Source organism: Sus scrofa, chromosome 11 (assembly GCF_054392235.1).
Source record: "Sus scrofa isolate SSC_HxYL_T2T_F1_AM1 chromosome 11, Sscrofa_HxYL_maternal_Yorkshire_Landrace_v2.0, whole genome shotgun sequence".
Classification (NCBI taxonomy): Eukaryota; Metazoa; Chordata; class Mammalia; order Artiodactyla; family Suidae; genus Sus; species Sus scrofa.
The window spans coordinates 12,329,392-12,342,438 of record NC_139393.1 but is presented as its reverse complement, the minus strand read 5'-3'; the positions used below and the strand labels follow the sequence as shown (position 1 = coordinate 12,342,438).

At 40.7% G+C, this 13,047-nt stretch overlaps 1 protein-coding gene across 19 annotated transcripts in view; it reads right to left on the bottom strand.

The window, feature by feature from the left end:
• Window positions 1-13,047, bottom strand: part of NBEA (neurobeachin) — a 644,629-nt gene that overhangs the window by 24,402 nt on the left and 607,180 nt on the right. For 10 of the 19 annotated variants that reach the window (XM_021065202.2, XM_021065205.2, XM_084981461.1 and 7 more), the window contains one exon: window positions 1,640-1,729. In XM_021065202.2, the coding sequence (XP_020920861.2) occupies window positions 1,640-1,729 (90 nt within the window). Of the gene's footprint in view, window positions 1-1,639; window positions 1,730-2,053; window positions 2,117-13,047 lie in introns of all 19 variants that reach the window. The other 9 variants (XM_021065197.2, XM_084981455.1, XM_084981446.1 and 6 more) reach the window with 1 other exon arrangement.

The following is a 13,047-nucleotide window of genomic DNA, read 5'->3' as shown; positions in this document are numbered from 1 at the left end:
CCAGCGGGTCTGGATGGGAGCGTGTGCTTGGCGAAGCCCTTCTGCTGGGTCACGGATGAGGACCCGCTTCAGGCAGCAGTGGTCACTACTGACTAAGCAAAGGGGGCCAAAACTGTGCAGCTGAATCATGACAGAGGGGAAAAAAAGGTTTGCAAACACGCTTCTTTATGTTTTCAGGAGGTGCTGACTCTCCGTTCCTTGCAGGCTGAGGATGCATCAGTGCTGTGTCACAATGCTTAGCGTCCAGCCTGGCACACAGAGGGAGCTTACTGCAAATTTGGTGAATAACTGATAGGATAAATGAAAGGCGTGAGATACTTGGGTCATAGGATAATAACTTAGACATTTGTTTACACATATTATTATGGACCATATTCTGGGACATTTGACTTCAGTATGAGGGGATCTAGTTGATGCCTTGATAAGTGTCTAGGAAAACTGATGAACCGCAATATTTTGAGAATATCTTTGCTTTCATGTATTTTTTCCTTTATTAAAAATTCATGAAAAATCACAGTTTAAAAATAAATCCTAAAGTAGTTTCTTAGAAAAATTTTCTTCTTCAAATTAGATAAAGAGGAGTTCCTGCTGTGGCTCAGCAGTAGAGAACCCGACCAGTATCCATGAGGACATGGGTTCGATTCCTGGCCTCGCTCAGTGGGTTAAGGATCCCAAGTTGCTGTGAGCTGTAGTGCAGGTCGCAGACATGGCTTGGATCTGGCGTTGTGTGGCTGTGGTGCAGGCCAGCAGCTGTAGCTCTGAGTCAACCCCTAGTCTGGGAACCTCCATGTGCCTCATGTGCGGCCCTAAAAAAAAAATAAAAAAAAGACAAATTAGACAAAGAGGGAAACGTTTACTAAAATTGACTGCTTTCTCATGAAAATGGATTTTTAAAATTCAGATTAAAACAGAAAGAATATTACCCTTTCCCTTGCAAAATAAGAAAAAAAGTTTTAATATTAGTAGCTGCTGCTGTTGGTGACACCTATTAACATTTACTGAGAACTGTATGCTAGGAGCTCAGGGCTGGTACTATTTTTAATCCCCATGTTATAGATTCTGGAATGTAAGCAGAGAGCTTAAATACCTGGGAAAATTCATTCACGAGTTAGTGGCAGAGATGGTGTTTGACCCGAGACTGACTCTGAGGCCCTGGCTCTTAATTCCTCTTCTAAACTGCCTTTCTGCTACAAACTATCTGTATATTTCTTGGCTTTTCTTAAAAATAAACTACTCCCTCTACCTCATCTTTCCCCAAAAGATTAAATTGGGCAGCATCATATTGTTTATATTATGTTTTTCTAATTTCTAAATATAATCTAATTTTGGTGCTGGCATATGTCTACAAGCCTGTATGTGTATGAAAGAGTTTATGTGGAGGTATATATATAGTCAGAGAGGATGGGTATTTTTGTGAATCCAAAATTGAACTCGCTAAAGCCAAACTTAAAGACATGACCCAGACTCCTTTCTTTGTCTTTCCCTAGAGTAATCAGTATATACTTAGGCTGGAGAGTTAGTCAATAAATCTAGAAGTCTTTTAAAATGCTGCTAAAAAAAATCGCTATTTTATTTGATCTATACTCAGGTACAAAGAAAGAAAGAAAAAAAAAATGTTCTGCAAGCTGATATGTCTTACCAGGTGCATGGCAGAGCTCCGAGGCGGATGTGGCTCAATAAGCAACTGAGATGGCGTTTGTCCAAAGTTCTGTATCTGTGCCTCCATGGCCTGCAGCGGAAGGAGAGTGATTGTCATAATCAATATGCATCAACGAAGAGAGGTCAACACACTTTTTGACAACGCAAGTGTATCCCAAGTCAGCCATGAAAAAAGTCCAGAAAATTCACCGGGTGCTCTTCTCCCAGGGTGCAGAATCATCCAAGTGTTAGTATTTTGTAGACAAGCTCTGCTTCGCCTTCCAAGCATGCTCCCAGTAACCAAGTCACTATTCTTATTTAGAAGCTGGGGTTAAAGGTGGAGATGTTAACCTGTGATTACATGCATGCAACTAGAGCCCGAAGAGCACCTGAACCCTAAATCCAACACATATACCTTAATAAAGTCCTGTGTAAGAAGGAACGTATGGGGATCTCTAATGAAATAAGCCTCTGGAATCTTAATGGGAAAAAAGAATGAGACATAAAGTCCATCAAGGATACAAAGTAAAAGTCACATCATCACGTATTCTAATCAATTCAAAGGACAATCAGAACATTTAAGACTTTTGTAGAATAAGCAAATACAGCAAAACTTGCTACAAAAAATACATTTTAAATATATTCAAATATATTTTAGTGTGCTAGGATGAATCCTGAAATATTATTTACAAGGTATGAACTCATTTCGCTCAAAAGTTTTCTGAAATTTTAGAAAGAACTAACCTAAAGAGGAAAGAATTCTTGGGGCATCTTGAGCCATGCCGTATGTTATGAAAAACCTATGCAGATGGAAATACTAATAAGATTTTGTGACTTCCAATGAATAAAAATAATTCTAGGTCTCAAAATATCTGGTGTGTTTAGTATGCTTTTTTTGTGTACATGTCAAAGAGATAAGCTCATGACAGATTTAAGTTATGTCTTACATACATAAATTCTACAGCCAAAAGTTTCAATGTAGTAAGCTAGACTAACAGAAATATTTTTCCGAAATATCCTAAGTATGTAGTTTAAGTCAACAAGGAGAAGCGCAGTATTTACCATGATTATTACTCTGTTACCATGCTAATTTTCCCCCTAAAATTGTGTGCAATTTGGTTGCACATAAAAGTGAGATATGGAAGTCACTGCTGAGGGATTGGGAGCACAGGTAAGGCGGTAGATGGCTCTCCACACAGCGCTGCCACTCACCGCACCACTATCTACAATTCTCATTTATAAAGTCCTTAAATTTAACCATCTGTCCTCCTAGACTGCATTTCAAGAAAATGTTTATCAATAAAAATGTGAATTTTTGAATTTATTAGCAATATTAAACATGAATGTATCATTATCTGCCATATTTTAGCAATTACATAAACGGGGTTTGGGTGGTTTTTTTCCTTTTTTTTTTTTTTTTTGCAGAGGCAACAGGATCAATTATTAAATCTCTTTAAGTGCTGTCCAATTTTAATGTATACATTTATTTGCATGGTGTCCACTCGTATGTGAGGTATGACTATCGAACTAAATTGTACTCACATAGATTGTATTCTATCTCCCCGGTGCAAGACTTATGATTAGAAAATGGGGAGAGACCATTTCTGGTTAGGTTTACATTATTAACAATAAACTCTTGAGAATTATTTGAAACACAAAGTAGTAAATTTTATTGTTAAAGCTGCTCTGTTTAGAAAATGCCCAATACCTAGCTAGCTTTGTGCATCATCAACTAAATCTCTGTAACAACAGATGCTATTGCTTGTGTTTCTACTTCTCCAGAAAGGACCAGGGTGAGGGTAGGGAGACAGAAGTAAAATCAAACACGTTCAAATCTCCAGATCAGTGCCCTGCACTTAGTAGGGGGCCTTCAAATGTTCATAGAGGGAATGGATCCGCAAACATGCTTTGCCTGACTTTTTTTTTCTGAAAGGGAGATAGTAAAAATTATACTAGAAGATGTTCTCAAACTGATTTAATTTCCAGAAATCCGTACAGTTCTCTGCAGTAGGTAGGTCCTGCCTCTGATCCTTTTGGTTTGAGGCAGAGTACCTACGCATACGTCTCTCCAATGGCAACAGGATAAATTTTAAGTTGGGCTCAAGCTCACTCTTGCATTAAGACAACCTATTCCCAACATTCAACACTGATTTCTTCTAAGACTAAACGGATCCCTCTTCCTGTGATCTACATGACACGCTTTCATGAGCTAAAGGTTCTTATTCTAATATTTACCTTTTAGCTATTGGGTAATTCTGCCTTCCAATAATTCCTTGCTCTGATTTTAAATTGTAAAGGAATGTCTGATCTTAAAGTCTGCTGTCGCCCCTAAGTCTCCTTCTTGTCATTATTAACATGTTTGAATGGGAAGTGAGCACCTACTGCTTTTCTTGACTGGCTGCCCTTGTTTTAGGCTTTCCGTGCCTGCCTCCACTTTTAGGAAGTCATCAATGTCTTCTTTTCATCAGGAAGGGGGTGCTTTGTACAGGATTGCGCCTGGGGATACACACAGCCTATTCTGCAACCTGTGAAGCAGAGCCACTGAGTAGTTGTTCGGATGGAGGCGAAAATGCCTCCGCTCATGCTAACCTCGGGCAGAGTTCTACAGCCTCCCAGACACCCTGAATCGTAATCAATGTCCTCCATATTCTCACAGCATATTTTCCTCTTTATCATGGAATGTGCACCCAGTTCTTTAGGTGTGTCTGTTTGCTCAGACTATGAATTCTCCTTTGCAGGTCAGGGCTGGGATTTAGTCCTAGAAAAATGTTTGCTGAATATAGATGTGAGAGAGATGGTAGGGCCTGTGAGCGAAACGGAAAGGTACCCTGGAAAGACGACAAGCACAGGAGCAGAGAAACTTCAGAGTTTTTTCCTTCCTTCCTTCTTTTCTTTCTTTGTCATAGGTACAGAATGCGGAAGTTCTCGGTCCAGGGATTGAACCTGTGCCACAGCAGCAACCTAAGCTGCGGCAGTGACAGTGCTGGATCCTTAGCCAGCTGTGTCACAAGAGAACTCCAAGAGTTCTTTACTTTTCAATTCAATACCACACAAACAATGAAGTTAACAAACATTTGTTGAATGTTTACTCTATGCCAAGTGATACAAAACCAGAGAGCACACTGTCCCCAGGAAGTTCTCAGCCTGTGAGGACATGAGCTGAGCACATCAGAGACGCAGTAGGTAGAAGCGTGGTGGCGGCCACCCCAGAGGGCCAGGGGGTCCAGAGGAGTGATGTCTACAGCCGACTCAGGTGCAGGATGGGGCCGGAGAGTAGGGCTGTTAGGAAAGGGGCTCCCCAAAAAGAACATGAGCTGAGGTTTGAAAGTTAGGTAGAAATTAGCGGGTCAACACCACAGAAAGAGTTTTTGCTTTGAATTTTTTGGCCATATAGTGGAATTTTCCTATTAAAATAATTTTGCCAAATATATCAGTGGGAAAAAAAACTCCTACATTATCAGAAATGGCATCTTAAAAAATTCAACATATTTCTATTTCTGTATATATTGCTCTGTGTGGGTCAAAGAGACTTGATGTTACTCATGAAACATATTTATTGAGCACCTGCTATATACCCAGTACCATTCTAGATATCTCTGATACTCATCAAAAAAAAAAAAAAAAAAAAAAAAAAAAAAGATTTCTGCTCTCCCACAGATTCCCTTCTCCTCAGAAAGCCAAACGGCTTCCATTCAGCCAGATGTCACACACTGGCAGCCCATGTACTGGATTCAGCTCACAGACATGGCTTCTATTTGAGCCAGCATTTATAGGTCAGGAAACATCATACAGTAAGTCAGATTTTTTGGCGTCTCTCAGTAAAATCAGATCTGACATTACCTCGTCAGCGTTCCTGCATGGCCTCTCTCTCTGAGCGAAGGCACAGAGACTCTTTTTAACGCCCACCACCCATGTGACCCCAGCATGCACTGACCTCTGGCCAGCTCCGCATGTTTATTCCCCTGACTCGTGTAGATTTCAGCATTTGTGAATCCTTTTAAAATCTAGTACCAAAACTTTAGTTTGTGTTACAAGAAACCTTCTGCTTTAGGGATCTGCTGCACTTTCCAATGAAGAAAGGATGAGCTAACATTGCAGGTGTGAGCCCAAGAGTTGCGCAATGTATGTGGCAAAAGGCTAAACCTTGGAAAATCAGTCTGTACACCTAACTCACTTCACTGGATCTAAGAGGTTATCCATTATTCGAAGCATCATTATTTTATAAACTATGTTGTCTTTTGTTGTTGCCTTTTTTGGCCCCACCCAGGGCATACGGACGTTCCCAGGCCAGGGGCTGAATCTGAGCCGCATCTGAGACTTACACCTCAACTGTGGCAATGCCAGATCCTTTACCCACTGCACCGGGCCGGGGGTTGAACTGGCAATGTCACAGAGATCAGCTGGCAGAAACTCCATATTTTATACACTGTGAAGAAGTAAAAAATGTTGGCAGTTAAACAATGATACACCACTGATCACAAAACACACTGTGATACGCTGAGATGCAACAATGATGTACATCTTGAATCACTGAGTTAGAGTAACTTTTTACATATAATAGGTAGCGATATCTTGAGTCCTACAAATCTAAGTAAGAGCTGAAAACAACAGATTTTTAAAAACAGAAGTGACTGACAAAAACTTCCTTCTTTTGCAAATAGGTGTTCGTGGGTGGACAACTCTTCGGTGGAAGAATATGAAAATAGGGATCTGCTTATACTTAATCACATTGTTTCTTAGGTCTTTGTAATTAATGAATTTGCTCTATTAATGCATATTTTTGTGGGTCAAGAAAGATAAATTCAGGAGTTCCCGTCGTGGCTCAGTCATTAACAAAACTGACTAGGAACTATGAGGTTGCAGGTTCCATCCCTGGCCTTGCTCAGAAGGTTAAGGATGTGGTGTTGCTGTGAGCTGTGGTGTAGGTCATAGATTCAGCTCAGATCTGGAGTTGCTGTGGCTGTGGTGTAGGCTGGCGGCTACAGCTCCGATTAGACCCCTAGTCTGGAAATCTCCATTTGCCTCGGGTGCGGCCCTAGAAAAGGCAAAAAGACAAAAAAAAAAAAAAAAAAGATAAATTCATAAATTACACTAATTTTAGGTGTATAGTTTGATGAATGTGTGTGTGTGTGTGTGCATGTGTGCCTGTGTGTGTACTTTCTCCCCCCTGTAACCACTACCCAAGACGGAGGGCTTTGGAACGGAATGGAATGGGAAGGTTCCATGTCCTGATCTGGCTGGTGGCTAACTATGCAAACGTAAAGATTCCCTCTTTCCTCTCCCAGTCAATTAGTCCCGCCCCTCCTCATCTGCCCAGCTACTCCCTATTCTGATGTTTATTACTATTGTGGTGATAGTTGTGGTTTGGTTTTTTTTGTTGTTGCTTACTGTTCCACATATTAATCTGCCATAATGTATCAGTTCTCCTCTTGATGAATATTTGGATTGTTAACCCAGTTTCAGGTTATTATGAATAAAGTTGCTTAGAAAATTCATGCACACATCTTTTGAGGGAGGTAAGCAGTGATTTCTGCTGGGTGTATACCTAGGTAAGGGGTTGCTGAGTCAAAGGGTAGGAATATTTAATTTTACTGCTAAGTTGTTTCTCCAAGTGGTTGTGCTGATGTTTTGAGTATTTGTGAACACAGAATGCAAGGCCAAAGCTATAAACAGAGCAATGATTTAAACTCTTACGTATCAAACTCAATTGTGTCTGATAAAATAATTATATAAGGAATACCACTGTATTTCTTCATGAAGAATTTTCAGATAGAAAAGACAGGTCAGTTAATATGTCAAGAGATTTAATATTTTTTCTTCTTCCTTTTTTTTGGGGGGGGGGGCACACTGCGGCATATGGAAGTTCCAGGGCTAGAGGTCGAATTGGCATAGGTCCTGGCCTATGGCATAGCAACTGCAATGCCAGGTCTCAGCTGCATCTGTGATCTACACCACAGTTCACAGCAACGTTGGGTCCTTTAACCCAGTGAGTGAGGCTGGGGTTGGAACCCGCATCCTCATGGACACTAGTGGGGTTCTTAACCCACTGAGTCATGACAGGAACTCACAAGAGATTTAAATTTTAATTGTTCTATCAATTCTTGCTAATTCTTATAAAAATTATTTTGTGAATGTCTATTGAGCTTTCACCATGATTTAAGCATTTATTTTTCTTCCCAGCTAACATCTGTCAAGAAATAGGTAGGTGAAGGGAGGGAGGGACATATTAGGAGTTTGGGATTAGCAGATAAACATTATTATATATGAAATAAATAAACAACAAGGACCTACTGTAGAGTCCAGGGAATTATATTCAATATCTCGTAATAATCTATCATGGAAAAGAATATGAAAAGAATATATATAATATATATGTATAATTGAATCGCTTTGCTATACACCTGAAACTAACACAAAATTATAAATCAAATATACTTCAATAAAAAAGAAATATATTTAGGTTATAAAATGAAAGGGGAAAAAAGACCCCCTGCCTTTTTTTTTTTTTTTAAATGGCAGCACCTGTGGCATATATAAGTCCCCAGGCTAGGGGTCAAATGAGAGCTGCAGCTGCAGGCCTGTGCCATAGGCACAGCAGGCAACACTGGATTCAGACTGCACCTGCGACCTATGCCACAGCTTGCACAATACCGGGTCCTTAGCTCCCTGAGCAAGGCCAGGGATTGAACCCACATCCTCACAGACCAGACACTATATTGGGTTCTTAACCTGCTGAGCCACAATGGGAACTTCAAAAAAAGACTTTTTTAAACCTTGGAGGAAGTTCTAAACATGGAATACTTCAGAGGAAAGCAGAAAAGTCAAGGAGATGTGAAGTAATTGTGCCTAGGAGAACAATACGAGCACATCTGAACAGGACATGTGATTTTGGATGTCATACGCATGCATGACACACAACTCAGTTTTACCTGCACACATGTCACATAAAGCTTCCATTAGGGACAGTTTTCCCTCTTGTCCCTTCTGTACATTCTTTGGTTTGCCTTTTTTTATTTTGCTTTTTAGGGCCACACCCGAGGCATACAGAAGATCCCCCCGCCAGGCTAAGGGTCGAATTGGAGCTGCAGCTGCCAGCCAACACAACAGCCGCAGCAACCCGGGATCCAAGCCGTGCCCGTGACCTACATACACCACACAGCTCACAGCAACCGCCGGACCCACAAAGCAGGGCCAGGGACAGAACCCGAGTTCTCATGGATACTAGTCAGATTCATGACCACTGAGCCACAACAGGAACTCCGTCCCTTCGCTACTTTCTGATCATCCTCTTCCTTAGGCTTAACAGGCTCTCTCTGTAAAATCCTCCAGGACCCACCTGCCAAGTTGCAGAATTACCTTCGTCCTGCTCTCCCTTTCCCCTGCTTATTCTCAACACACTCCCTCTTATCCTTCAACTTCCCCACAGGTCGGGGCCACTGTGTATGGCTGTGTCACTGATGCCATGTACAAAGGTGCCCAGCTGGGGGGCAAATGAGTGATAGAATTGACCCCAATTGCCAGAGAGAGGAGCACTCACCGTAATTCATTCTCCTGAAGAGGGTGTCTTTTTAAATTTGCACAAAAGAACCGTATGTGTTCACGACGGCTGTGACATATGCCTTATTCCTTTGACCTACTGTGCCTCTTTCTTAATGGCTTTTTTTTTCTTCTTGCTTTCCCTCTCAAGAAAGTTCTCACTTTTCTATGAATAAAGACACAGTCTAGGATTAAATCCTCCGAAGGGAACGTGAACATGAACAGGCTGTGCTGCATGTGTGTTATATGGAGGCCTGTTTATACCAAAGGCTTACAGCCAAGGCAAAAATAAGCATGATGACAGCCAAGTCATCGTTCAGAACCAAACGACCAGTGTCCAAATTAATGATAAATTCAAAATATTCTTAAGACAGAAATTACTATGTAGGTGAATAAATATGCTTTCTCATTTCCTTTGTATAGACTAGTTATCTGTCTACAGCTTCCCTGGTATGCACTAGATAAAACCTTTCATTAATCTCTTCTCCTCATTGCAGGTGAGTTTAACCCAGATACATCTTTCTCCCATAGAATCTTTACAACCTCTCATTTTTTGCAATTTAGTATTGCCTTTCAGATGAAATGCCATGAGAGAGACAGTGTGAGGAAGCTAATAAGGTAGGCTGTCAAATGACCTATTTCACCCATTTCCCTTGGTCTGTACAATCTTTTAAATGGTTTTCAAAAAAACCCAGTCTTTTTATAAAGTACTACAGACTATGCTACCCACAATGCAGAATGTCAGACTATGTCCAAATTACTAATGAATGACTGACAATTTTCAGAATACTCAAGAAAAAAACAGTAAAAGCTTAGGAACATAGAAAAAGATTTTCAAAAAATTTCCTTAGCACTGTGTTTATCTCAGTGTATAGCTCTTACTTAGAACGATTTCAATTTATTTTACTTTAGGGCTGCACCTACGGCCTATGAAAGTTCCCAGGCTAGGGGTCAAATCAGAGCTACAGCTGCTGCCTACACCACAGCCACAGTAACACCAGATATGAACTGTGTTTTCAACCTACACCACAGCTCACAGCCATGTTGGATCCCTAACCCAGTGAGCAAGGCCAGGGGTTGAACCCGAGGCCTCATGGATACTAGTCAAGTTCATTACCACTGAGCCATAATGGGAGCTCTGAATTTTATTTTTAATGCTTGAGAGTGGGTACTCTTTTTTCTATTCTGACATACAATTACAAATATATGTGATTTTGTTTATCATCTTGCTGATCTACTTCCAATTCTACCAATTCTATACCAACTACAAAAAAAAAAAAAGGCATTTTTTTTTTGAGAAGTCTGAAATGATAAAAAGAAAGACTGCTTAATGGCAGAATGTATTTTAACTGATAAGCTTTTGCTTCTGGTTTATTGTTGTAATAAAACAAGATCATATAAAGCATTACTTTTTAATGCTGGAAAAATAGGAGCAAAATAAATCAAGCAAATAATATCTGCACTTTATTATTTCTTGCCTTATAAACATTTAACTATATAAAAAATTAAAATGCTATTTTGTATTCAACTGCTTCTAGTTTTTCATAGGAACTACAAAATAGGAGAACCAAGATACTTCCTTTGTTTTGACAATCAACTGTGTTAAGGCTAACCCTGTAATAGCAAAATTATTAGAATAGTTAAGCAAATATTTGGAAACTCAAGTTAAAAAGAACCACATTTGCTTTAACTGTCAGACCACGCTAGACAATTTTTTGTTGTTGTTGTTACTTTTTTGCTTTTTAGGGCCACACCTGCAGCATATGGAAGTTCCTAGGCTAGTGGTCAAATTGGAGCTGCAGCCACTGGCCTACACCACAGCCACAGCAACGCGGGATCTGAGCTGAATCTTCGACCTATACCACAGCTCACGGCAACGCTGGATCCTTAACCCACAGAACGAGGCCAGGGATCGAACCCGCATCCTCGTGGATCCTAGTTGGGTTTGTTAACTACTGAGCCATGAAGGGTACTCAGTATGTTAGACAATATTTGAGGAGGGGGTTCTGATTAATTCATATACCTATATCAGTGCTTGGTTTTCTTCTTTTGGTATACATCTTAAAAAAACAAAGAGGAGGAGTTCTAGTCTGGGAACCCCTAGTCTGGGAATCTCCATATGCTGAGGGTGCAGCCCTAAAAAGACAGGGGGAAAAAAAAGCAAAGGAGACATCCTTTTTCTGATTCCTACTTTTTCCCTGGAATGATGAATTATAATAAAGATATTACATAATTGACTTAACGAATGTTTTGAATGTGAAAAAAGCAACACCATTCTTCTAGACAGAAAAATGTCTGTCTAGAACATTAAAAAAAAAATTTTTTTTTTTCAGTGCCACTGGTGGCAAGCTCACTCAACTTTTCTACTTAAAAGTAAGTCTAAGTCAATCAGGTAGAACAAGTACATATGTTTTAATGTAGCAGGTAGTGGCCATTCTACCCTGGATGCCTTAAAAAAGTCTGCTCAGACTAGAGGGGTGACTGCCTCAGGGAAACAGAGAAGAGGGCTGGATTGGCATCCTTGCCCCCTGGCGATGGTCTCCACGGACTGCATCACCAGTGCTTCTCTGCTCTCTGGCTTCCCAGTTGGTTTAGCCACTGAGAAGTCAGGACAAAAAAAGGAAGGAGAAATATTTGTTGTGTGTTCCCCCATTGCCAAATCACAGTTTGGCAGTGGCTGGGTTGCATTTCTCTACCTAAGGCCACAGGTCCTATTGAGTGACCACCTTCCCAGGGCTACTTCTCCTGCCAGGTTCTGGCAATAGCTCCCTTCCCTTTTATCCTCAGGCCTAGGTGTGGTACCCAGATGTTAAACCCTGGAGGCTTCGCCTTCCCTTGATCATCCACTTTATCCTGCCTATATGTAAAAATAGGACTATTATTAAACTCTTCATTATTCTTTAAAAAATTTTTAAGTTGTAGTAAAGCATATACAACATAAAACTTACCATCTTTTTTTTTTTTTTTTTTTTGGTCTTTTCACGGCCGCACCCTCGGCATATGGAGGTCCCCAGACTAGGGGTTGAATCAGAGCTGTAGCCACTGGCCTACACCATAGCCACAGCAATGCCAGATCCTTAACCCACTGAGCGAGGCCAGGGATCGAACCGGCATCTTCATGGATGCCAGTCAGTTTAGTTTCCGCTGACCATGATGGGAACTCCCTAAAATGTAACATCTTAACCATTTGTAAGTGTAGTGTTCAACTGTGTTAAATACATTCATACTGCTGTGCAATCACACCTCTTTTCTGTCTTGAAAAACCGAAACTCTGTATCCATGAGACAAGTGCCCATTTCAGTTTTCCCCTAGCCCCTGGAAACCACACTGCTACTTTCTCTCTCTAGGATTTTGACTACTGTAGGCACCTCGAATTACAATAATGTGTCTTGCGAAAGGGTTATTTTATTTAGACTATGTCCTCAAGATTCATCCTGTTATATAGCATGTGTCAGAATTTCCTTCATTTTTGAGTGAATCATATTCCATCCTAGGTACATGTCACATCTTGTTTATCCATCATCTGCTGACAGACCCTTGGGTTTCTTCTACCCTTTGGCTCTTGTGAATACTGCTGCTATGAATATGGGTGTACAAATGCTTCTTAGAAATCGTGCTTTCAATTCTTTTGGATCTATACCCACGAGTGGCATCGTTAGATCATATGGTAGGTCTTCTTTTATTTTTTTATTTTATTTTATTTTTTTTGTCTTTTGTCTTTTGTTGTTGTTGTTGCTATTTCTTGGGCCGCTCCCGCGGCATATGGAGGTTCCCAGGCTAGGGGTTGAATCGGAGCTGTAGCCACCGGCCTAAGCCAGAGCCACAGCAACGCGGGATCCGAGCCGCGTCTGCAACCTACACCACAGCTCACAG